Raw genomic sequence first — 26466 nt, 5'->3', positions numbered from 1 at the left:
TTCAAAAGATTTGTTAAATCATTAAATCCTAGCTATGTTCTCCCCACTAAAAAGGTCATAAAAGCAGTGAAAATGTAGTTTTTACAGAATAAAATGTGAACAGGCAGGACTGAGGCTCAAAGCCTCAGTGTGTAGCTGTCCATACCTCAACGTTACAAAAGCACAACTACTGTCCACACCCCAACCACACCTCACCTCACAGTAAATGATCATTTCCATTTTAAGCATTTCCAAATAATCATTTCCCATACTGCCAGTATAAATATACACAGTATACTGCCATCACTACAATATAGATGTTTTACACACTCCTTTTGTTGTTGACATTTACAGGCTGTGTGCAAAAGACCACATTCTTTAAATTCATGCCAACTAATATTTTTACGTCCAGTAGGTGTCCTACTAGAGCAAATGAAGCTTCAAGAAGCTTTGCGCTGGGGTGAACCAATTGGATGAAAAGCTTCAGTGCTTCATGAAGCTTCATCTGCCCATCACTATAAGGAGGTTACATGGGGAATGTGGAGCAGAGAGATGCCCAAGTAACACCAAATAACACAGACGAACCAACCATAAGCACAGACCTACAGCCACTATATATACACACACAAGGTAATTAGGAAATGACACACTGGAGGGAAGCACAGCTGATCCTAATCGCAAGATGACGGGGAAACACAAGCTGATTTGGGGTGGGGGGCTGTACTGAAAGCAGTGTGTCACTGGTAAAGGACTACCTTAATATTCACTCACTTGTTTGTTTTTTTTTTGCTATAACTCATCCATGTGGTCCCTTTTCCTCACATCCATTGCCAGTTTAGAAAGACCATTCAATCTAACATGTATGTCATTTAAAGGACGATGGAGGGAACACGTGGAGGCACAGGGCTAACATGTGAACTCAAATCAGAAAGGCTCCAGCAAATAATTAAAGCAGGAAGCTTCATGCTGTGAAGGAACAGTGCTGAGCACTACATCATCCTTCCAGGTAAACACTGATCAGCTACAACTTCTCGTGGTGACACACCTGTTGCAACTTGCTGTTGGTGTTCTGATAAAGTATTTTATCACTTCATCTTTTTAATGTTCTTTCTATTGCTGTTAGAGTTGTATTGTTTATTGTCATTTATGCTTAGAAATATTTAACCATATATGCTTAGAGGTGTATAATCGATTGTGTAGTGATAGGATGTGTGATCCTTAGTTGTCTGCAAAGACTTTGTGTGCATTCCAGAGCATTCTGGCATTAACACCCACATTCTGGGAGCATGGGAGAGGTCGTACCTTCTCTTATTGTTTTATGGTAGGATAAACGTATCTATATCTTTTTTGGGTTAAGTGCCTTTTGTTTAGATGAACTGCTGGACTTCTAGACCAGCAGGTTTACGGAAGTCATTTATGGGGTCACACTCTGAACCCCCCCTCCCCCCCCACACACACACACACACACACACACACACAAACACACACACAGACAAGGTATTCTTTGTTCACATGTATACCTATGTAAGATGTTATATGTTAATGAACCTATGTATATTCATGTAACCAGAGGTGGGCAGTAACGCGTTACTGTAATCTGATTACTTTTTTCAAGTAACAAGTAAAGTAAGGGATTACTATTGCAAAAACGGTAATTAGATTACCGTTACTTTCCCGTAGGAACTAAAACCGTGATTTTTTGCGAGAATGTCTCACGACAGTGATGTAAGCGAGTGCGCCGTTAGTGACAACAGCTGTGTCCAGATCAACAATGGATCACATATCGAGTGCAGGAGAGAGTATGAGCGTGCAGCGTTTAAAGTGTGGAAGTACTGACCTTACTTTGAGTTTGATTCCATAAAAAGTGACAAAAACATTAGCGTACATTGTGCGTGGGAAGAAAACTTCTTTTTACAGCGAAAAAAAACCCCTAAACTTCCAAGCAAGCACCGAGTAGCTACGACGTAATGGGAAACTCACAGAGAAACTCGCGGATCCTTCCACTGACCACGGCACACCTGCACCAGGGTAAACCTCCGCCTGACGCAGTGCTGCTTTACAGGTGAAAATAGAGCAACAGGACCGCTAGTCTTTGACTTTATTTATTTTCTGCTGTGTTTTACTTGCATCTATTTGAAAGAGTGAGTGTAAACACAAAAAATATTTTATTTTATGTGCTGGAATGTGCAGAAAATAGCTTTAAATGTTAAACTAATTTCTTCCAGTCAGAGAATGTTGCATATAATTACATTTTTGCTTGATGCATACAGTTAAAAGATTAAAACTGATAAAACAAGTTTTAAAAAGAGACTTTTCCATTTGATTACATTTTATATGATGGATTATGTAGAAAAAGTAGAATTAGGCTGAAAGATCTATCGCTTTATTACCTCTTCAGGTTGTAAATCGTGTTTTAAAAAGTAACTAAGTAACTAAGTAATTAATTACTTTTGAAAATAAGTAATCAGTAAAGTAACGGGATTACTTTTTTGGGGAAGTAATCAGTAATTAGTTACTGATTACTTTTTTCAAGTAACTTGACCAACACTGCTTGTCACCACAATAAAAGGAGTGCTATGGGGAACCTGGCTGAGAGTCTGACGGAGGTCAAGTGGGTGGAACGACACTTGGCTGCAGGCAGGTCTCCCTCATGCATGAGTAACACGAAGAACTTTGCCTACTTGGTGTTCAATGCTTTTGCTGTGTAGTTAAACTGTCTCGTTCCAGCGGTGGGCCTGTGCTAGACAGACCCAACAATTGCAATCCACTACTATACTGCTAGCTGATATTTTAAGCTTGATAAATTATAATCATTCATAAAGCGACTTATTTCACATTGTAAAATCCTCAGTTAATGATAATTAATTAACCCAACACAAAACTACTGCAAACAAACCTGTTGTTGCAATAGCCAGCTAGACTGCTGTAGGCTGTGTGGGCTAGGTGGTGTTTAGAAAACAGGATGGGCTTCATAAATATTTGGAAACCTTTACGGAGGAAACCTGGTGCAAAAAATAAAGATTTATCTATGTTTACGTGCCCCACCCTCCCTCCCTCCCTCCTTGTTCTCAATTCTTTAACTTCTTCACTCCTAATTAGTACACGGGGATCTGCCAGGCCCGGGAGCCGTCGCCAGTCCCCTTCGAGGCCTTCCCCAAACCGCAGCTCAATTCATGTCCAAGCATCATCTTTACCTACTAAAACGCTGTCAAACCTAAAATGAGGACGTGGGCCCAGCTGGTAAATAGGAGGTTACTGGAACTGCAGAAGAGAGCTGAGCAGGAAACCCGGCAGCTGGAAATCTCCACAAGCAGTCAATAGAAAAGAAATTGAAATAAATTATCACTGTTATCGTAATATTATGTACGTCCCAGGTCCTTGTTGTTACAGTGGTGCCAAAAAACCAGTACAGCCAGTGGAGGTACTGGCAAAGATGCTGGTAGAGCAAGCTGCCATGCACCAGGAGAAGGCAGCAGTGTACCAAGATCAGCTCAGCTTGGTACAGGGCCAGTCCAAACACCAGACAACAGTGTTGGAGGACCTGGTTGTTTAGCCTGCGCTTGGAAGCTGAGTGACGTGGCAGCCAAGAGAGGCAGGCTCGGCTGCTGGACATACACAAATATCCCATAGTGCCACTTGAAATGATATAAGATTGCGTTCACGATCAATAGAGACTTGTAGTGTTTGTGCTGCACTCAGTGGTTGTCCAACTCTGACTCTGGGGAGGAGGAGACATCGGGGGCTTCTCGGGAAGTCCAGTGATTTACTCCAGTGAAGATTTCGCTCTAGGGCAGTCTTGGGACAACACTCAGTGCTTTGAACAGGCGATCGATAGTTCAACAATCAACAGTTGAACAGTAGACCCTGATGTAGCACTGACATACCTGCATTTTGTGTTGATTAGAGACAGACTCTATTAAGTGAGTCGTAAAAGTCACACAGAAAAGGAAAAGACCCAGTTGTTGGTGCCAAAAAGCCACCAGCAAATGATTTTCCAGGTGGATTCCTTTAACCCCATGGCAGGGATATGACAAAACTCTGGAGTGAATAATGGCCCAATTCTATTAGCTGGGCATCCAGGGGGATGTGTGCCAATAGTGTGTAATGCCCAGAGTGTCAGGCCATGAACCAACTAGCAATTCCAAGAGCACCTTTGTGCCTGTTACCATGCTGCCTTTCCAGGCCCAGAAACAGCAGCAGTGCCTGTACAAGAGAGACTTGGCTCGGACAATTTTCACTGGGAGATAAAGCGCTTGTATCGCTCACTTCTTCTAGCTCAAAGTTACCCTTTGGCAAGTGGGGGACATTGACCACAACATGGTGCCATCACACAGGTGAGGAGCCATAGAGGTATATCACCTTGTGTGGTGAAGAAAGATGGGTCTATACGGTTCTGCGTGGAGTACCACCAGCTGAACGAGGTTTGATGCTTATTCCGTGGCCTGGGTTGACAAGCTCTTGGACCGGTTAGGCACTGCTCATATGTTCATAATGCTTTAACCAAGGGTTAGTGGCAGATTTCTCCACAGTATAAGGGAAAGACAACCTTCTCCACAGAGGCACAGATTGTTTTTAACAGACAACCTCATGCATTTGTAGTCACCATATTGTTGTTATCCCTTCTTTAACCCTCTAAACCTTTAAGATTTAATGAATATTCCTCATTTTCATCAATTACATAAAAAATGTTAATCGAGTGCTTTTTATTTTGCATCACGTAAGAACTGATGTTAGTGGAAATCTGGTACTTTTGAACCTGCTGTATTTCCCATAAAAGTGGCGATTGTGCCTGATTGTTGTGCTAATGTTGCTATCACTACCTGCATTGCAGAGATTCAAGGAGTTAAGAACTCACATAAAATGGCATACACATCAGCCCCCCAAAATGCTCAAAATAATCATGATTTTACTCAAAGCATTCATGACACGTTTCCACATCAGGATGCAAATAAATATCCAGACAGACTGGCCTGATCTTGGCTGGTTCTGTGCTTGCCCCAGATATTTATACTTTACATTCTGTATTTTAAAGGGTGGGCAACTGTCCTGTTTATCAGCTGTCCCCAACCCCTGGGCTATGGACCAGTACCAGTCTGTGAGTCGTTTGGTACCGGGCTGCGAGAGTTAAGGCCCGGGTGTGAAATTTATGGTTTTCAGGGGTTTTATCGTCAACTCGGTTTCCCTGGGTCTTTCCCGTGTTGTAGTTGTGCGTCTTATTTATTACCATAGCGACCAGAGAGCATTAAGGGGCAGAGAGGAGGATGTTACTCTCAGTGTTGTTGGCGCATTTCAGGAGCACGCTGCTATTAAAGGTACACAATTACATAGTGAATTCACGTTTATTATTATATTTACAAAATACGACAGTTTTTGTCTTGGTCGTATCATTTTATTTTGTTGCATTTATCTGTAACACCTTAAAGGCTGGTCCGTGAAAATATTGTCTAACATTAAACCGATCTGTGGCACAAAAAGGGTTGGGGACCTGTATATGGCATTCTATTGAATCTTTCCCAGCAGAGCTTATTCATTCAAACCCAGTCACCAGTCTGCTGCAGGAAAGTTTTGTTTTTGTCTTACTTACTATATTTAGTTGTACTATTGAGAAATATAGTAAATGATGAACTGACTGGTTCTTACAGAGCACTTTACTACTCAGAAAAGCAGACAAATCCATGTATTCTACCAGAGAACTTAAAGCACTATATACAGTTTGGTGGGGGTGTGGTCTGCAGAGGAGCAGTGGGTTCAGTGGGCAATGCCAGAAGGCTGGCAGAGCAGCTGGGACTAATTGCTGTGATCAGTCCTGCCTATTTAGTTGCAACCTGGAATGTCTTATGCTGGGCTCACACTGTGCGATTTTTGGCCCATTTTGAGCCGATTTTTGAGTCGTGCGACCGTTTTGGCGATCGGCCCGGTTTTGGCCTTCATCGTGCGTCGTGCATTGTGTAGTATACGTGGGGTAATGAGACGCGATCATCAATCGCTTGGTCGGGAGGATTTCAAATCCTCGCGACCGTCGTGAGGGTGTCACCGCAGTTTGTCACACTGCGCACGCGCAAACACAAATGTCAGTGAAAAAGACGGAGCAGCACAGCAGTGCAGCGTGTGATCTGGACACAAGCGACGGAGGCACAACTTGTAGAACTTTGGAAAGCTCATCCGAGCCTTTTCGATGTGGCCTCACAAAATTATCACGACCACAACAACCGTGAAAATAGTTGGATTTACACTGCTGCTCAATCACAGCTGATCAATGTTTTTCATTAGCAATTTAGCAAAGTTGGTGGTGGCGGTGTGTCTGTGTGAGTGAAAGACAGAGAGGGAGAGCGAGCGACAGAATTTCTGTTATAACCTTAATGTTATGGACGCACAGTGTGAGCACTCAGGTCGCATCAGAGCATCGGGCGGTATAGTGTGAGACCTGCATCGTGACCTATGAACTTCTAACTCCTGCGAGTCAATCGTACAGTTTGAGCAGGAGCTGAATCGCGCGACTGAAAAAATCGCACAGTGTAAGCCCAGCATTATTTACAACTGTTTTTGAAGAAAAAGTTATAAATAAAATTTAACCAGCCCATTAACATATATATGTTTGAGTTCTTCGTGTCACATCAAGCTTGCCTCATTCAACCGTCAACCATGGCGCCAAGCTGCTGTTTCTTTGAGAGGTAAGACCACTTTTTTCTTTGACTATGTTGTGTAGTATCTACATGTTGAGCATGGTTATATTTTGCGTTTGTCTTACGAGACATGTTATATAGTTTGCGTATGCTTGTGCTACATTAGTTTTACTGGATCCTGGGCAAGTTAGATATGTCTGCTTTCATCCTGCCAAACCTTGCCATCCTAACACGGGAACCGTGAGACCACTGGACAGTTGGTGTGTATAGTTATACACTGTAGGGATGGGTATCGGTTGAGGTGGACGCTTCACTTTTCACTGTTAAAGGAAAGCACTTCATTGGCGTTGTGTTACTGGACTGACCCTAAGCAATCATTGCAAATAGCAACGTTGCTATCCATTTTAGACACTTAAAAAAAAAGCACTCCACAGACCTTACTAGCATCACATGTGCATAACTCAGGTGTCATCTTATCAATGTGTTATCTGGTCTTCAATGTTTTTTCTTCTACAGACATTAGACATTTAATTGAAAGTCTTGATGTTGCATCTGTCTACATAGTGTTAGTTACTAACCATAATGGTAAGTGACCTGTATTTATATAGCGCTTTATTAGTCCCTAAGGACCCCAAAGTGCTTTATATATCCAGTCATCCACCCATTCACACACTAATGAGCCGTTGTGTTTTGTTTTGGACTTGGTTTACACAAATGCTCACTGAATGTCAATTCAGTTCAATAAAACTTTATTGATCCTGAAGCAATGTTCCCTCTAATGTTTCATGTGTCTGAGCGAACACACAAACTCCCTGAGCGTCCCTTGGACCACTGTGAGTGACATCAGGCGTGTGCACTGTGGTCACGCCAGCATCTAATCCATCCAATTTACATGGTTTATTAAAATAATCAAATTACAGCATTTACATTTATGTTAGACTACTTTTAATTAACTGCTTTAGCCCACTTACAATGAAAATGTAAAAAAATCTGTTTCATGACCTGTGTAGTATGTTAACACACTAACTAACACTAACATGGAAGTAAAAATAACTTGAACTCCAATTTTAAAAACACAACTTTCTTTCTTTCTTTTTTAATAAAGCTCTGACTTGTATTATGAGTCTGTGGTCTGGGAGAGAGTCTGTAACTCTCTGTCTGCAAAATACTATAATGACCAATGTTGGGCAATTAATTATATAGTTACTTCTTCAAAAAAGTAACTGAGTTATGCAAACAAAGTTTTTTGCAGCTGTTTACCTGAACAAGCAGTCAAAGTGTTTTTAAACAAACATTTCAAACTATTTACAGAACAATCAGCTGCTCTGCATCAAATTATTTGAGCTGCTTCAAAGAATAATTTCTGTCCACTATGAGATGAAGGAGAACAACAGCCTGATACCTGCAGGCCTGACAGCAGCAGATGTATCACTGCTGTAACACCTGTAACACTCAGCAGGCGCCTCATTGTTCTGACACACAACAAAACTATTGACTACACTACACACTAACTACACACTAACTACACAAGACAACACACTAACTTTAGACTCCAAACACGCTAAACGTCTCAAATCTCTCACATCTCAAACACGCCGTCACTCCTAAAACTTCCCCCTTCCTAAACGACTAAATGCCATGTTGCCATATCATTTTTTGATTGGTCGACATGGTACATTTTTCCACCAATAGGAAAGGCTGAGGGAGGGGGGCTGTTTTTGCTCACAGGCTTTTGAGCGTTTTCCTTATAAAACGCCATTTTTACCGTTTCTTCCCGCAGTAAATATAAACAACGACAGTATTCAGGAAGAAAACCAAACATTGCAGATATTTTATCATAACTCTGGTTTTACGTGGCCGATCAACACAATTTAAAAACTGGTATAAAGTCCTCACAGTTGTTCCGTCTGTCCTGCTCACATCTCCAATGGTTGTACACGTTGTCATTAACGTGGCTTCACTCCTCATCAGACGCTTTGCTCGCTAAAACACCGGTGTCGGCACATAAGGACGCTGTCATAGGCTGTCAACCACGTTGATATACGAATGTGAATCGCGTGATTGGCTGGACTATGGGATAAGGTGGCATCGTTCTAAACACATACAGGAGCAGCCAGTCACTGACTAACACTGCAAAACAGAATTGTTAACGTATTTATTTTAATTTCAATTCAGGTTAGATTTTTTTTTTGTGTGCAACGCAGATTTTCTGTGCGCAGAGACGTGCCAGCAGTGCGCAATTGTGCACGCGCGCAGCTTAGAGGGAACGTTGTCCTGAAGGTTGACCTTCAGGATATGTTGGCAATAAAGGAAATTTTAAAAAAATAAGTTGGATGTACTTAATTCATTTGTGTGGATCCTGTTGACAAAATAGATTTATGTAAAACTAATTAGTAAAGCACAAGGTAGCTGAAAATATAATATTTGAATTAATCTAACTTAAACATTTTACTGCTACAAATAAGAGAGATGTGTTTAAAAAAACTAATCTAAACTATCTAACCTGAAAATATATAATTTATGTTGATACAACATAACTTGATTTAGGCAGTCTTATATATCTCTTGTTAATCCTAAGTAGTTTTTTAAAATTAAATTACCTAAAGATTTTTGCTTTAAACTAACACAATACAATTTCGTGGAACCTGTTGACAAAATAATTTTAATTAAAGTCAACGTTTAATTTTTTCTTTTTGAGTGAACTTGTTTTCATTGCCTTTTTTTTTTTTTTTTTTTAACTAATACACTTTTTATAACAAATTGAAATATTTTTTTCTTTAATTAAAAGTATATGAAAGATTAAACAAAACTAAAAGGCAGAATTTGAATGAGCGGTTTTAATACAGTAACTGCAACTAAAATACTATAATTAGAGTACAAGATACAACAGTAGTAATAGATAAATAAATTTAAGTAGCGAGAAATAATTGTCTTTAAGTTTTAGCTATTTTTTAAAAATTAGACTCCAGGAAATAAATAATTTATGTGAATTAATGATTTTGAGTAAAGTAAACTTAGTTTTTCTACTTCATCGGTTTCTGCGTTGATACAAATTCACGTTGTACAAAAACTTAAATGGTTTAAGGCTAACTAGTTTGGGCTCATAGCACATTCAAGTAATTTCAGCCTGAAAGTTTTTATTTCTAATGGGGGTCATAATAGAGTGTGATATTTCAGGTCCTGTGTGGATCTGCACATAGTCACATTCAGTGGTAGCAATAACCAGTAACCACAAGAGGGAAGCAAAAGATTATCTTTTGGACAAAGCACCCTAGTGGCTCATCAATTACACACCCAAATATTAAGTGTATCACACTCTAAATTAACTCTACAAGGGTTATTTAGAATTAACATTTTACCACCTGATTAAGATCAGATATACAGTTATCTATGTATTCACATGTTGGTTATTTAAAAAATAATCATAAAATTGGGTTGTAAAGACTTAGAAATAATGAAATAACCATCAATATTAGGGAAGTTACACTTCAGCATGTGACGTAACAGATCCAAATGCTTACCTCCGGCACGTTTTAAAAATATAAAATTAACAATAAATTAATTAACAATACATTTCTGTTTCCCAAGTTTTTAAACTTAGAACTTCTTCTATTTACGTTTTCTATTTAAATACCTTTGGGTAATTTGATGTTTAGCAAAGCCTCTCATTCAATAAGCTCTTAATACACTCATCTTCATCAGTATTTGAACACTAAGAAAAAATGTTGTAATTTTGCCTATGGAACACAGTAGATCTTAAATTGAACAAGAAAGATATAATAGAAGAGCAGACACTAAAGGTGGCTGCGGTAAACACCTGACAACGCATCTCAAGGTGGGAAATATAGGATTTGCTAAAAAAAATCCCACCTTGTGTGAAGTAACTCATGACTAACTGAGAAAAAATACTCCAATAAACAATGTTTCCTGTGATTTGTAGTCAGAAGTGGCGAGTACATCTCTTAATAACTAAAAGCTTGCTGTACTCTATCTTTGCCTCCAGTACTATTGTAAGGAAATTGGAGTCATTTTAACAAGGACTTTGCCTTTAACTTGTACATTAAACAAATCTTGACTGCTTTCTTTATAGGCGCAATATTGTCAAAATTGGAAGCATCCTGTCTCAGAACCCACTTAGCCCATGTATTTTATATTTCTATATACTCATTCTTTTGTACTTTATTGCTCTAAAAACTGAAAAACTCCCTGAAAAACTTACACTTTATCCAAAATACTGATAGAGACTAAAAGGAGAGATCACATTTCTCCTTAATAGCTTTTCCAGAACCGGTCTGCTGAAATTATTCTGATGTACAAACTAAAACAGTAACTATTTTAAAGCAGCTACAGTTTTACACTGAACCATGATAACTCAAGTAGCTTTATATTGCCACAAGAATGTTTAATCTCACAGTAACTTACCCACAATGCTTCATGTTCTGTGGTTTGTCCATGCGAATGGCCAGTTTGATCTTGAGGTCACTGTCTGAGCAGCCTTTACACACTGTCATCTTATGGAGTTCAGACTGCTTAGGACTGTTGGGAGTCGGGTGGAGAACAACCTGGGAGTGTTCCCACCATTAATGTATATGTTGTATACAAGTTATACAAAGGCAAAGTGACCAAAATGAAGCAGAATGATTTCTTACCCTCCCCAGCTCCTTATCTTCCAGAGCTAACACTCCTGTGCTCTCAGTATACAGCTTCACCTTCACAGCAGGCAGTGGCTGAGTGGTGGTGAAGTCGCCCTGGGTACCCCAACTGCACACCAACACAAATATAGACACAACCACATATAAACAAAGAAAGACTGTTAAACATTATTATGACTCCTGAACTACCAGTTAAGCCTTGAAAGTTGTGTAAGTCTATGTTTGCTGGTGAGAAGCAGGGAGATGGGTGCTTTTGGACTATGGGAGGTACAACAATAGAAACTTTCATAGCGTAATGTACTCAAAATGTAACAACAGTGCAAAACACAGCTCTAACAGGCTGTCACAGTCACACAGTCACTTGACTGTCACTATACTGTAATGTGACAGTCAAGTTTTTGTCACATGCTTTCATTGTCTTCGTCTTCCTTTCACTCCTCAACCGAGTGAAAGGAGATGGCCCCGCCCCTCCCTGAGCCTGGTTCTGCTGGAGGTTTCTTTCTCTTAAAAGGGAGTTTTTCCTTCCTACTTTTGCTAAAGCGCGTGCTAATAGTGGGTCATATGGTTGTTGGGGTTTTCCTCGTTTTCTTTGTATTCTTTGTATTATTAACTATATCTATCTAATAGACTCAAATTTGTTCACGCAAAAGGAGAGTCTTCTTCACACACTGAGGTTAATTATGGAGTTCCACAGGGTTCAGGGCTAGGACCAATTCTGTTTACATTATACATGCTTCCCTTTGGCAGTATCATCAGAAGACATTGCATACTTTTTCACTGCTATTCTGATGACACCCAGATCTATGAGCTCAGTTTGGATTCGGGAGACAGACACTATCTCTGCTTCCAAGATTAGGCTTCAAACTTTCCTCTTTGATAAAGCATATAGTTAGGGCTGGACCAGGTGACCCTGAATCCTCCCTTAGTTATGCTGCAATAGACGTAGGCTGCCGGGGGATTTCCATGATGCATTGAGTTTTTCCTTTCCAGTCACCTTTTTCACTCACTATGTGTTAACAGACCTCTCTGCATTGAATCATATCTGTTATTAACCTCTGTCTCTCTTCCACAGCATGTCTTTTATCCAGTCTTCCTTCTCTCTCCCCAACCAATCACAGCAGATGGCCCCGCCCCTCCCTGAGCCTGGTTCTGCCGGAGGTTTCTTCCTGTTAAAAGGGAGTTTTTCCCTTTTAACACTGTCACCAAAGTGCTGCTCATAGGGGGTCATATGATTGTTGGGTTTTTTTTCTCTGAATGCATTATCGTAGGGTCTACCTTACACTATAAGGCATCTTAAGGTCTTGATGTTGTTGTGATTTTGTGCTGTATAAATAAAATTGAATTGAATTATAAATCTTAACTTGTTTGATCTGCTGCTCACCACAAACAAGCACAATCAGAATCAGAATCAGAATACTTTATTGATCCCTGGGGGAAATTATTTTTTTGTTACAGTGCTCCATTATAAACAAACATTAACAAGACAGACAATACGCTAACTAAGAATAGTACTATATATATATATATATATATATATATATATATATACACACATACATACATAAAGTCGCTTATTATTAAATAGCTGAAAAAGAAACATGTGTAGTTGTAGCAGTAGCCAGTGTGTTAAGTGGATGCGTTTTACAGGGAGATGGCCACAGGCAGGAAATCCTGAGCATTTTCTGGCAGATGTTGAAGGACCTCAGTCGCCTCAAAAAATAGAGACGACTCTGGCCCTTCCTGTAAAGTGCTGTGGTGTTTTTAGCCCAGTCCAGTTTATTGTCAATGTGTACTCCAAGGTATTTATAGTCCTCCACAATGTCAACACTGACCCCCTGGATTGAAACAGGGGTCAAGTGTTTCCTGGTCTTCCTGAAGTCCACGATCAGTTCCTTGGTCTTTGCCACGTTGAGCTGCAGATGATTCTGCTCACACCACGTGACAAAGGAGTCGACCACAGCCCGGTACTCTGTCTCATCATCCCTGCTGATGCATCCAACCACCGCAGAGTCATCAGAAAACTTCTGAAGATGGAGGTCTCTGTGCAGTGGCTGAAGTCTGTGGTGTAGAGGGTGAAGAGGAAGGGGGAGAGGACAGTCCCCTGTGGTGCCCCTGTGTTGCTAATCACCTTGTCAGACACACACTGTGGGAGACGTACATATTGTGGTCTTCCTGTCAGGTAATCAACAATCCAGGACACCAGAGAAGCATCCACCTGCATCGCTGCTAACTTATCACCCAGGAGGGTCGGCCTGATGGTGTTGAAAGCACTGGAAAAGTCAAAAAACATGACCCTCACAGTGCTCGCCGGCTGGTCCAGATGGGTGTAGACACGATTGAGCAGGTAGATGATGGCGTCCTCTGTTCCGAGACGAGGCTGATAAGCGAACTGAAGGGGATCCAGGTGTGGTCTTACTATGGGTCGCAGCTGGTCCAGGATGAGCCTTTCCAGGGTCTTCATGATGTGGGAGGTCAGTGCCACGGGCCTGTAATCCTGGGGGCCACTGGGACGTGGCGTCTTTGGTACAGGGACGAGGCATGATGTCTTCCACATCACTGGGACCCTCTGCAGACTCAGACTCAGCATAAACAGTTTATGAAAGACTCCACACAGCTGGGGGGCACAGGTCTTGAGGACAAGGGGACTCACTCCGTCTGGTCCAGCAGACTTGCCTGAGTGAAGTCTCCTCATTTGCATCTCAACCTGGTATTGAGTGAAGGTGATGGGTGGGGGAGGGGTGTCAGGAATCTCACAGGAGGCAACATGTGAAGAGAGAGGCTGGCACAGTGGTGTGGCTCTGGATTCCAGGCTGACTACAGGTGAGGTTGTGGGGGTGGGAGCAGACACTGTGGTGTCGAATCTATTGAAAAACAGATTCAACTCGTAGGCAATGGCGTGTCCAGCGGGGTGGCCTGGGGGGGCACAGGCCACCCCCCAAACCAGACTGGCCACCCCAGGTGCCACCCCAAAGGCAAAACAATAAAATTCAATCAAATATCAAATGTCCGATTATGTTTTCACGGTGACGCTCAGATATCCGAGTGTAAGTGAATGCAGCATCGCTTCTGCGCTATGCGCATCACGTTAGCAAAGGTAGGAGAGCCAAGCGCGAAAGACAGCACTGCAGGAAACAATTTTTCGGTGAAAGAAAATGAGGACAGAATAAATGTCCCGGTAAGTAATATCAAGTTTGTTGAATTTAGTAAACTTCGGTGAAATTAGAATACCAAGGAAAAAAATAACACTTAAAGAATTATTGCAGCTGTGGAATATTTCAGACAGTATGCTACTGAGGGCAGCTAACATAAGAGTTATGAGTTATAAGATATAATCTAAGTCGTAACATTGCTGTATGGAGCTGCAGATTTGGTTGCAGGTTAACATAGCTGGACTGGCCATCGGGCATACCGGGCATATCCCCAGTGACTTATTTTTTTTGTAATGGCATGAACAATGAGAGGTGGTGGATTGGCCAGATGCAGGTCGATGTGTAGAAATAACTCCGTTGTTTGGTGGTGGCTATGACGGGGCTTCCACAGAGGCAACAGGTGGATGAGGGAAGGGGAGGCAGGAGGAGAGACCCGAAGCAGCCGCCAGTCCGAGTGTCAGGTGAACCGAACTTCAGGTAAGAAGTTATGACCTGCAGTCTATCTGGGTCAGATATAAACCAAGTTTAGGTGGAGTTTATTTTCATGTTGCTGACTTTTTACTGTCAGTTGCAATAACTCATACTGCGTTCTAGCCAGTTTGACGGAGTTTTTATACAGCTGGGTGGGTGCTATGATGTTACTGATAGTGAACTTTATTTTATTCATAAGGTTAGTAGAGTTGCCAACGGCTCCTTAAAAATGGAATGGTCCCTCATTCAGAGAAAATATTACGCGTTTCGTATTGAGCTGAGAAGAGACGCAGTTTGTCCCGGACTTTAGCTAGAATGGAAAAAAGACACAAAGCTGGATTTATTCTGTCCTTACGCTGCACAGCTGCCTCTTCTCTCATCCTGCCTCTCCTGTTGCTACTTCAATCATGAAACTGATCAATGATCAGCTGATCGGCTTTTCTCTCTTGTTTATTTATCGCCCACTTTGCGCCAGAAAGAGGAAACCAGCGGATGTCGCGCTAAACAACAGCAGCACGTTTAAGCTTGATCAGCTGTTGTTAGAATGTATTTAATATTAATTTCTAGTATCAGCTGATGTTTGCTGGAGCCACAGCTGTAAAGCTGCTGGTCATGATGTCTGTTTAGATATGTGGTGAGAGGGAAACATGAAGATGAAACCAGGAGATGTCCTTACTGAACCATCAGAGCTGAACAGGTGATGGAGAAACAGGTTTACCTTTTAGGTGACATGAATGAGTTGAAGTTATGAACTGTTTCTGAGAGATAAATAACACCAGGATCCTTTTTTATGTAGCTGACAGCTGGTAACTGTGCAGGGGCGGGTCTAGCAAAGTTTTGCCAGGGGGCCAGGTAGGGCATTAACAGGGAAAGGTGGGCACAAAGAAATACTTTTCTTTCTTATTCTCATTTAAAATACCTAGTTTTTATTAAATAATTATCTAAATCTTACAACCAAAGTTTTTATCTGACGTAAAATGTATAGAAATCATACATATACCAACAAGACTGTACATCACTGTCACAACAGCATTTGTTTTCATTCAAAGGCTTTATGGCTTTAATACCTGGTGGGCCGGTCTGTAGTAAAAATGCCCAATTTTTTTGTCCCAGTCCAGCCCTGCAGGTTAATACTGGCAGTGTCACCATGCCAGCTGACTGTATTTTATCATCAGCCAGTGTTGTTCTTTATCAATATTACCAAAGTTTACCATAAGGCAGCATAGAAAGTATTTACTTGCTTTCAGGTTTTATTCAAATGTTAGTCTTTTCATTTGTTTCCCCACTTTTTTCCTGTTTCAAAATCAAACACCAGTTTGTGAGAAGATTATCTTCTTTTTTTAACAGGCAGATAAAGTTTTGCATTGGCATTGGCTAATTTGTCAATTGTTTGTTACAAATGTTCGTATTTTAATTTTCAAAAATGTTTTTGCCCAAAACATATGTGCACTATATGTCAGTAAAAATACTATGCAAATATTGCTGTCCTTGAATGCTGAGTAAACACTGACAAAGCACTGATTGTATCTCTTGTACTTTATCAACGCAGTATCTAAAAACTTTGCACTGTAGTGGTTAAAATCTCATTCTAATAAGAGTTAAAAGTGCATTTGGTTATTAGGTTTATAGGATTATTGAATTATGGTTAAGGGTTGGTAGAATTTTTTTTTTAAACATTATCTGCCAATTAAATCTGCCACCCTTCTCCAAATCTGTGCCCCTACCTGGCCCCCCCAACAAAAATTTTCTAGACACGCCACTGCTCGTAGGCTCTGTTCTCACCTCCCTCAGCTCCCCTGCTGTTGGTTGGCCTGAATCCAGTGATGGTCTTCATGCCCCTCCACACCTCTCTCATGCTGTTCTGCTGGAGTTTCCACTCCAGCTTCCTCCTGTAATTGTCCTTAGCCTCTCTGATCTTGTCCTTTAGTAACACCTGGACCTTCCTCACCTCCTCTTTGTTGCCCCCTCTGAAAGCCCTCTTCTTGTTGTTGAGGAGGGCTTTGATGTCCTTAGTCACCCACGGCTTGTTATTTGGGTAACAATGAACAGTCTGAGCTGGAACAATGGAGTCGGTGCAGAAAGTTATGTAGTCTGTGATACACTCAGTAAGCCCATTGATGTCCTCGGCGTGAGGCTCACAGAGTGTTTCCCAATCGGTCACCTCGAAACAGCCCTGTAGTTCCGCTATTGCCTCCTCTGACCACCTCCTGACAGTCCTGGTGGTCACAGGTTCCCTCCTCACAATTGGCACATAGCGGGGGGTGAGGTAAATCAGGTTATGATCTGACCTACCAAGTGGGGGGAGGGAGGAGGAGCTGTATGCATCCTTGACATTAGCATCTAGAATTTTTTCTCCTCTGGTCGGACAGTCCACATATTGTCTGAATGTTGGTGTATTGTCCAGTGATACATGGTTGAAGTCACCCGAGATTATAATAAAGGCTACACTCTCAGTATTCCCTCTGACTCCGTACCAGTGCTGAGAGCTCGTCGATTTTATTCGATAACGATCGCACATTTCCCATTACGATAGACGGCAGACACGGTTTATACCTCCTCCTCGCTTCAAGCCTCCGACCCTAACTCTAATTCTGAAAACACAACTTTATTATTATTATTATTATTTTTTGTTCTGACTTGTATTATGAGTATGAGTCTGTGGTCTGGGAGAGAGTCCTGTAACTCTCTGCCTGCAAAGTACTATAATGACCAATGTTGGGCAATTAATTATATAGTTACTTCTTCAAAAAAGTAACTGAGTTTTGCAAACAACAAAGTTTTTGCTGAAGGGGATCCAGATGTGGTCTTACTATGGGTCGCAGCTGGTCCAGGATGAGCCTTTCCAGGGTCTTCATGATGTGGGAGGTCAGTGCCACGGGCCTGTAATCCTGGGGGCCACTGGGACGTGGCGTCTTTGGTACAGGGATGAGGCATGATGTCTTCCACATCACTGGGACCCTCTGCAGACTCAGACTCAGCATAAACAGTTTATGAAAGACTCCACACAGCTGGAGGGCACAGGTCTTGAGGACGAGGGGACTCACTCCGTCTGGTCCAGCAGACTTGCCTGAGTGAAGTCTCCTCATTTGCTGGAGTTTCCACTCCAGCAGAACAGCATGAGAGAGGTGTGGAGGGGCATGAAGACCATCACTGGATTCAGGCCAACCAACAGCAGGGGAGCTGAGGGAGGTGAGAATAGGGCTTTGGAGCGTGATGTCACGGGGGTGGGCGTGGAAAGGATTTTGGCCCGATCCGCCATTTTGGGGGTCTAAGTAAGGAGCGAAAGCATAGCCATGGTTCGTACTTGCTGTGTGGTCGGCTGCAATGTTCGATCTTACGACCGGCACGGGAATAAGTTTGGATTGTCTTTTTATGCTTTCCCAACCTGGAAGCAACATGAAGGAGCTCATGTATCGGATATTACCAAACGAAGGCGTCTAGCCTGGATAGCAGCCGTGAGACGAGCTGATATCAAGTTCTGTTACGTCTCCAGATATCAGTTGGTGTGCTCAAGACATTTTCATTCCGGTAAGTTCTAAATATGTTCACATCACACTTTATAGCTGAATAATATCATCGTTGGTGGTCTCGGAAGTTATAGAAATTGCGATCAAACATAGAATGGAGTGACTTGATTGGTTGATGTAAAGACAATAAATGAAATCAGACAGGAAGGACACAAATTGGCGTTAATAATTTACCCGATTATCAATGTGTTAACTTGCATGTACTTTACAATTACGGGCATATAATATGATAACGATATTTTAGCAGTTCAATGATAAATGTATAACATTAATTATGGTGGGGGGTGGAAAATGGCTATTTCACTCGATGCACTCCAGCTGACTTACTTTGACGACGTACTCAGAGTTTGGCGGCTTGAAAATAGCCAAATCTTGCACCCAGCCATTTGTAAATTGGATGTGCGCCTCCAGTGACCTGTAATTACGAAACTGGTTCGCTGTGTAAGTGCTTACTCCACAAACAAGATACGTGAAGATATCGGGGTAGGACAGTGGCGGTAAGTCGTCTGGGTCTTTACTCCACTGCCGTATTTCATATGGGTCCAGATTTGCGATGCACTCTATTTTTTTCAAGTACCGCTGCTTCGCCTCTGGACGCAATCGGTCTCTATACCGTCCGTTTTCTCTTGAGCTGCTTTTAAGCATGTTTCTTGTCGTCGTCGTTCCAACACAGTGTGTTTGTTTTGATTCGTAGACCCCGAAAATGGAGCTGCGCTCCCACAGTGCATTGCGGCGTGACGTCAACTCCAAAGCCCTATAGAGCCTACGAGTTGAATCTGTTTTTCAATAGATTCGACACCACAGTGTCTGCTCCCACCCCCACAACCTCACCTGTAGTCAGCCTGGAATCCAGAGCCACACCACTGTGCCAGCCTCTCTCTTCACATGGCGCTGTTGCCTCCTGTGAGAGTCCTGACACCCCTCCCCCACCCATCACCTTCACTCAATACCAATACCTCAAAATGCAGCCAAGGCGTTTTTAAATCAACATTTCAAACTATTTACAGAACAATCAGCTGTTCAGCATCAAATCTGATGCCACACAAATTATTTGTGCCATTCCAAAAAATAATTTCTGTCCACTATGAGATGGAGAACAACAGCCTGATACCTGCAGGCCTGACAGCAGGACATGTATCACTCCAGATGTAATGTTAAAAAAAATTCTACCAACCGTTAACCATAATTCAATAACCCTATAAACATAATAACCGAATGCGCTTTTAACTCTTATTAGAATGAGATTTTATCCACTATGGTGCAAAGTTTTTAGATACTGCACTGAAAAAGTACAAGAGATACAATCAGTGCTCTGTCAGTGTTTACTCAGCATTCAAGGACAGCAATATTTGCATAGCATTTTTACTGACATATAGTGCACATATGTTTTGGGCAAAAACATTTTTGAATATTGAAATACGAAAATTTTTAACATACAATTGGCAAATTAGCCAATGCCAATGTAAAACTTTATCTGCCTGTTAAAAAAAGAAGATAATCTTCTCACAAACTGGTGTTTGATTTTGAAACAGGAAAAAAGCGGGGAAACAACTGAAAAGACTAACATTTGAATGATACCTGAAAGCAAGTAAATACTTTCTATGCTGCGTTATGATAAACTTTGGTAATATTGATAAAGAACAACACTGGCTGATGATGAAATACAGTCAGCTGGCATGGTGACACTGCTAGTATTAACCCTCTCAGGCTCAAATTTAACTTTTTGTTGCTAATGCACAAGTCCTAGCGGTACCTGCAGTGGTACTTCTGAGTAAAACAAACTCATAAAATATGTATGTAGAGTAATCAGGTTGTTGGTTTTTAACTGTTGCAAATCGGCAACGCCTGCCTTGAGAGGGTTAACCTGCGGGGCTGGACTGGGACAAAAAAAATCGGCCCGGGCATTTTGACTACAGACCGGCCCACCAGGTATTAAAGCCATAAAGCCTTTGAATGAAAACAAATGCTGTTGTGACAGTGATGTACAGTCTTGTTGGTATATGTATGATTTCTATACATTTTACCTCAAATAAAAACTTTGTTCGCAAGATTCAGATAATTATTTAATTAAAGCGAGACATTTTAAATGAGAATAAGAAAGAAAAGTATTTCTTTGTGCCCCCCTCTCCCTGTTAATGCCCTACCTGGCCCCCTGGCAAAACTGCTAGACTCGCCCCTGCACAGTTACGGTACCCAGTTGTCAGCTACATAGAAAAGGATCTGGTTTCAATCCAGTTTCATGATTGAAGTAGCAACAGGAGAAGGAGGGGGAGAGAATGAGAGAAGAAGAGGCAGCTGTGCAGCGTAAACACACAGAATAAATCCAGCTTTGTGTCTTTTTCCATTCTAGCTAAAGTACGGGACAAACTGCGTCCCTACTCAGCTCAATACGTGTAATATTTTCTCTGAATGAGGGACCATTCTGTGTGTGTGTGTGTGTGTGTGTGTGTGTGTGTGTGTCCGGAAGGCTGGTTTACAGGCACCATTAGGCCAAGAGGAGTTCCCACACTGAAGCTAGCCACATCTGTAGCTCATCAGCCATCGCCAGCTGTAGCTGATTGCCTTCACCAGGAGCTGCGCTGTTTAACAGTGTGGCTGGGCTTCAGTTGGTGGTCGATAATTGAGTTAACCCCATTTGTACAGCCGTGGATAACTTTGATATTTGAAAAACCCTAGCTATCAGGAGATTGCCGAGTCATCAGAGTGTTCTGTTTGTCTACACTAGGAATCGGGAGCAGAGCGGTGTTTTCACTGGAGCAGAGCCTGGGTGTTTTTCGAGTTGTCACCTTTTACGATTTACAAACACAGGCACTATGTGGGGATTCAGGGAGAATCGCCACAGGAACCACAGTGCTGAGTTTCATAAATAGTTATTTTACATTTCATTGTAAATAAAATCGCTGTTCTTCATCAGAGTCCTCTGTTTGGGTCCTAGTTCTTTCCTGGAACTTCATGGTCTGCCACTGCAGTCCGTGACAGACTAATCCAGCCACAATGGACTCAGCGGGCTCTAACCTGCCAGAATGCTGTGAAGAGATGACGCAGATTTGTGAGCATGGAACATGGGCCCGTAGCTGGCTCTGGACCTCCAGAGAGTTTGCAACCAGAACTCCCAACTTTGTTACCTCTGTCCTCTGCAGAGAAATCAAGTGAACTTATTCAGCCATCAGTGTACTTCAAAAATGTTAACTCTGAGTCTGTTGTTCCAGAGTTGGGGAGCTCAGAGCACACAGCACGCAGAGCCAGGTGACTTTTTGGTCCGGTCAGGCCACATGGAGATGGAGATTCTGCCCAGGGCTTCCCCAGAGGCTGAACTTATGGCCTCTGGCACCTCTGGACCTCTTAGAGATTGTAAAGCCTGGTGTTCCACCCTCTGCTCCACCATCTGCAGCTGCCACACCACTCTCTACTCCACCATCTGCAGCTGCTACGCTGTCGCCTGGACCTGCTCAGTCTGAGCTGGAGGTTGCTGCATCACCTGCATCTGATCTGCCCGAGTCCGAGGTCTACACGCTGGAGGGACCCGCTCTGCCCGAGTCGGAGGTCTGCATGCCAGAAGGACCTGCGCTGCTCGCACTAGGGGTCTGTGAGCTGCCTGCACCTGAGGACATCACGCCACCTGGTCCTGCTTCGTCTGGCCCTGTGTGCCAGCCATCTGCCAAACTGCCAGTGATTCTTCTGCCACATCCACGTCCAGGACGGCCTGCCCATCCACATCCCAGGTCACCTTCTATGCCATGTTGCCGCCACCAGACCCGCGGCAGGCCACCAGAGCTGCAATGTCGCTGCTGGATCCGCAGCAGGCCACCTGAACTGTTTCACCTGAACTACTTCCCTTCTGCAACTCCACAATCTCCCACTGCAGTCCATGACAAAACTCTCACTGAGGGAATGTGAAGAGCCATAGCCAGGAGCTGAGGGGAATGGACTTCAGCGTTAAGTACCTGTTTCCCAAAGAAATCGTGGAATGACAAAGGTCCTGTTCCCAATCCATATAAAGTTCATTCAAAGAGGCTCCAAAGCCATCATTACGGTTGATAAGCTGTATGTCAACAGGCAGCTTTATTGTGATCAGAACATACCTCTCTGACTGTAACGTTCCTGAGTCAGTTGATTTATATCCAGACAAAGACGTTTTTCTAGCTGCAATTCACTACACAGCCATACACCACAGACAGACACAAACGCAAACACAGACAAAAACGTCCAAGTCTCCATAAGATAAATCATATTATTAGGATTAAGAAAATATATGGTTTAGTTAAGTGTTAGCTATGACTAGTGAATATAATAATGAGGTTGTCTGTGAAGGTTCTCAGTCATCCAGGTCATCGTAGTCAAAGGAGCTTGCAAAGAAAAGCGTCTGGACTTCTTTAAGTTGCTTGAAGAAACTTTCACCTCTCATCCGAGAAGCTTCTTCAGTTCTAAGGTCAAATGGTGGAGAGTCCCAGATTTAAACCTAGTGGGAGTTTCCCCCCACACATGATCCTCTAATCGCCTGAGCCAACTGGGTGTGGGTCCCAATCAGCCAGAGTTTCAGGTGAGCCCAGGATGTGAGTGGGCGTTAAGGCCACAATGCCATAATGGCCATAATGAGTTGTAATGAAATACACCCTGAATTGATGTGCTTGTCTTGATGTGTTGATGATGATGATGACATTAGTCATAATGCCCAAAAAGTGTGTTTAGTGTAATGGAGGTCCTGTTTTTCTTTTCTTTTTTCCATGTCTATTCATTGTGTGTGTGTGTGTGTGTGTGTGTGTGTGTGTGTGTGTGTGTGCTCATTCTTTACATACATGGGTTTTGAGGCCTCAGCCTGATCTGTCTGCAGTTTATGTCCTCCCTCAACCTCCATGGTGCAGTAAACAATCCTGTTTGGAGCCAAAGACCTCAGACCCTGCACTTCCATTATCACCACCTACAACACAAACATGAAGAGGTTATTGATAAAGAGATCCTTTTAAAGCATTTACGTTATGCATGGACAGCAACTGCTAAAATACATTCAGCAGTAACTTATCCAGTAAAAAAATCTCTCTCTCTGTCTCTCTCTCTCTCTCTCTCTATATATATATATATATATCTATATATATATAGATATATATAGATATATAGATATATAGATATAGATGTATAAAGGATAAGCGAAAGCGAATGGATGGATGGATGGAAGGATGGAGATATATGTATATATATGTCTGTATATATATATATTCATTAAGGGTGCAACGATACTCGTATCGATATTGAACCGTTCGATACAGTGCTTTCGGTTCGGTACACATATGTATGAACAATACAAAATTTTTAATTTATTTTATCAACTTTCCTTCTGACGATGCTGTCTGTGTTGAGCGCTCAGTGGATCTGCGCTCCACAGTGCAGCCTAGGCGGAGTAAATGGTAAATAAATGGCCTGTATTTATATAGCGCTTTTACTAGTCCCTAAGGAACCCAAAGCGCTTTACATATCCAGTCATCCACCCATTCACACACTACAAGAGTAGTCGAACGCAGATTCACTGAGCGCAGGGCAAGCTAGCGAGACAGAAGTTGAGCTCTCCTTCCAACATGGCAAATTGAACCTCCCCCGTTACTTGTAACGCGTTACTGTAATCCGATTACTTTTTTCAAGTAACGAGTAAAGTAAGGGATTACTATTGCAAAAACGGTAATTAGATTACCGTTACTTTCCCGTAGGAACGCTGCGTTACTGCGTTACTAAAACCGTGATTTTTTGCGAGAATGTCTCACGACAGTGACGTAAGCGAGTGCGCCATTGGTGACAACAGCTGTGTGCAGATCAACAATGGATCACATATCGATTGTGGGAGAGAGTATGAGCGTGCAGCGTTTAAAGCGTGGAAGTGCTGACCTTACTTTGAGTTTGATTCCATAAAAAGTGACAAAAACATTAGTGTCCGCTTTGCATGGGAAGAAAACTTCTTTTTACAGCGAAAAAACCCCTAAACTTCCAAGCAAGCACCGAGTAGCTACGACGTGATGGGAAACTCACAGAGAAACTCGCGGATTCTTCCACTGACCGCGGCACACCTGCACCAGGGTAAACCTCCGCCTACCCCACTCCTGCTTTACAGGTGAAAATAGAGCAAAAGGACCGCTGAGTCTTTGACTTTATTTATTTTCTGCTGTGTTTTACTTGCATCTATTTGAAAGAGTGAGTGTAAACACAAAAAATATTTTATTTTATGTGCTGGAATGTGCAGAAAATAGGTTTAAATGTTAAACTAATTTATTCAAGTCAGAGAATGTTGCATATAATTAAATTTTTGCTTGATGCATAAAGTTAAAAGATTAAAACTAATAAAACAAGTTTTAAAAAGAGACTTTTCCATTTGATTACATTTTGTATGATGGATTATGCAGAAAAAGTAGAATTGGGCTGAAAGATCTATCGCTTTATCACCTATTCAGGTTGTAAATCGTTTTTTTAAAAAGTAACTAAGTAACTAAGTAATTAATTACTTTTGAAAATAAGTAATCAGTAAAGTAATGGGATTACTTTTTGGGGAAGTAATCAGTAATTAGTTACTGATTACTTTTTTCAAGTAACTTGACCAACACTGTTGGTGAGTGATGATAATTTGTGCACCAATTCCTCTGACATCGTCTTATCAATCGTTAGCTTACTATGCAAACATGACAAGTGAAATCTCCCGCAGCTTAAACATGTGAGAGGTTGATCGCGCAGAGAATCGCTGAGCTTATGTGAGTGCGTTGTTAGGTGACGGCTGTGTGCGGACAGGGATAGGACCCAAGATGCAGACTCCAAACTTTTTTTTTTTTTTTTTTTTTTTGGCCTGTCCCGTTTGGCTCTTTTGCCATCAGAATTGTTGTCTAAAGGCAAAGAAAGATGCCCAACGGATTTACTTTACCAAACTGACCATCCCAGCCTTGCCGTAATGGTCCATTTGATTCACCTTTTATTGTTTATTTTATTTTCACTTACTGAATACGGGACAGACTTGACTGGAGGAAAGAAGGGGAGAAAGAAAGAGGGAAAGAGAAAAAGCTGAGAAGAGGGACGGGGGAGAAGGGCAAAAGACAAAAACCAACAGAACGGGCAGGGGAAAAAAAATGCATATATCAATCACCTGGATCACCTGCTGAGAAAGAAAAAAGAAAGCAAGCAGAAGAGAACAAGAGTAATAGAATAAACAACATCACAATGATATATGGGAATATGACAGTAAATACTAAATGTTAAACATTATTGTGCAGCACATAAGATCAACAGAACACAGTGTGCTTTGAGGTAGGAGCCAAAAAGGGTGTAGTTTGTGGGTGTGATCACCCGTGTGTACACCTGTGAGCATGGACGCGTTTGTTTTTTGTTTTTTAAAAGGTTCCTTCATGTAATAATCTGCTAGAGGGTGTGGGGGGGCCACAGCCCCATCCTCCCGGGCATGAAGCAGGTATGGAGGAGATCAAAACTCCAGACATCCAGAGGCCCCCAGAACACAAGAGACCAAGGAAGACCAACAGAGGGGCAGCTGCGCCACTGTCCCGGAAAGAGCTGAGGAGAGTCCCAGATGAGGGCTCACTCAGCAGCCGCGGAGCAGAAGCCAGGGGGAGTTGCAGTGACGCGCCCGTGAGCTCCGCCGGCAGCCAGCTGCGCCTGAGTGACCGAACCCCACCTCCGAAGTGGCCCGAGCGAGCCCCAGGCTCCAGGCCCCGATAAGCGGCCGCCAAGGAGTGAGCCAGTGTGTACCTGGACACAAAGAACCACCAACGCACCGATGTCTGAGGGGGTCCACCACTGGCAGGGGAAGTGGTGGTAGGGGGAGATAGGCCTCCAAACCTTGGAGGGCCTGAGATGTCCCCAGAGAGGTGGCGCCTGACACCCAACCTGACATATAGACACAGACATACAGGCACACACAGATACAAACATCCATTCCCACCCTCATGCTCTCATATGCACTCACTCCACACTCAACCAACGTGGAGACAGACATAAAGAGACGTTGTACACACGATCACACTCCCCAAGCGTACTCTACAAACCGGGTCTAGGTGCCCCCGCCCCTGGAGGGGGGAACTGC

At 42.4% G+C, this 26466-nt stretch overlaps 1 protein-coding gene across 1 annotated transcript in view; it reads right to left on the bottom strand.

Annotated features, from left to right (window-relative positions):
• The window catches only part of LOC309707029 (calcium-dependent secretion activator 1), a 254314-nt gene that overhangs the window by 193009 nt on the left and 34839 nt on the right, over positions 1-26466 (bottom strand). The window contains exons 5-7 of the mRNA XM_082534125.1: positions 23198-23319; positions 11252-11363; positions 11025-11164 (exon numbers count right to left, since the gene is read on the bottom strand). Coding sequence (XP_082390251.1) covers positions 11025-11164; positions 11252-11363; positions 23198-23319 — 374 coding nt within the window. The remainder of the gene's footprint in view (positions 1-11024; positions 11165-11251; positions 11364-23197; positions 23320-26466) is intronic.

The sequence above is a fragment of the Aulonocara stuartgranti genome (genome assembly GCF_965226115.1).
Source record: "Aulonocara stuartgranti genome assembly, chromosome: 5".
Classification (NCBI taxonomy): Eukaryota; Metazoa; Chordata; class Actinopteri; order Cichliformes; family Cichlidae; genus Aulonocara; species Aulonocara stuartgranti.
The sequence above is the reverse complement of the archived record's forward strand: the minus strand, read 5'-3'. Positions and strand labels throughout refer to the sequence as shown.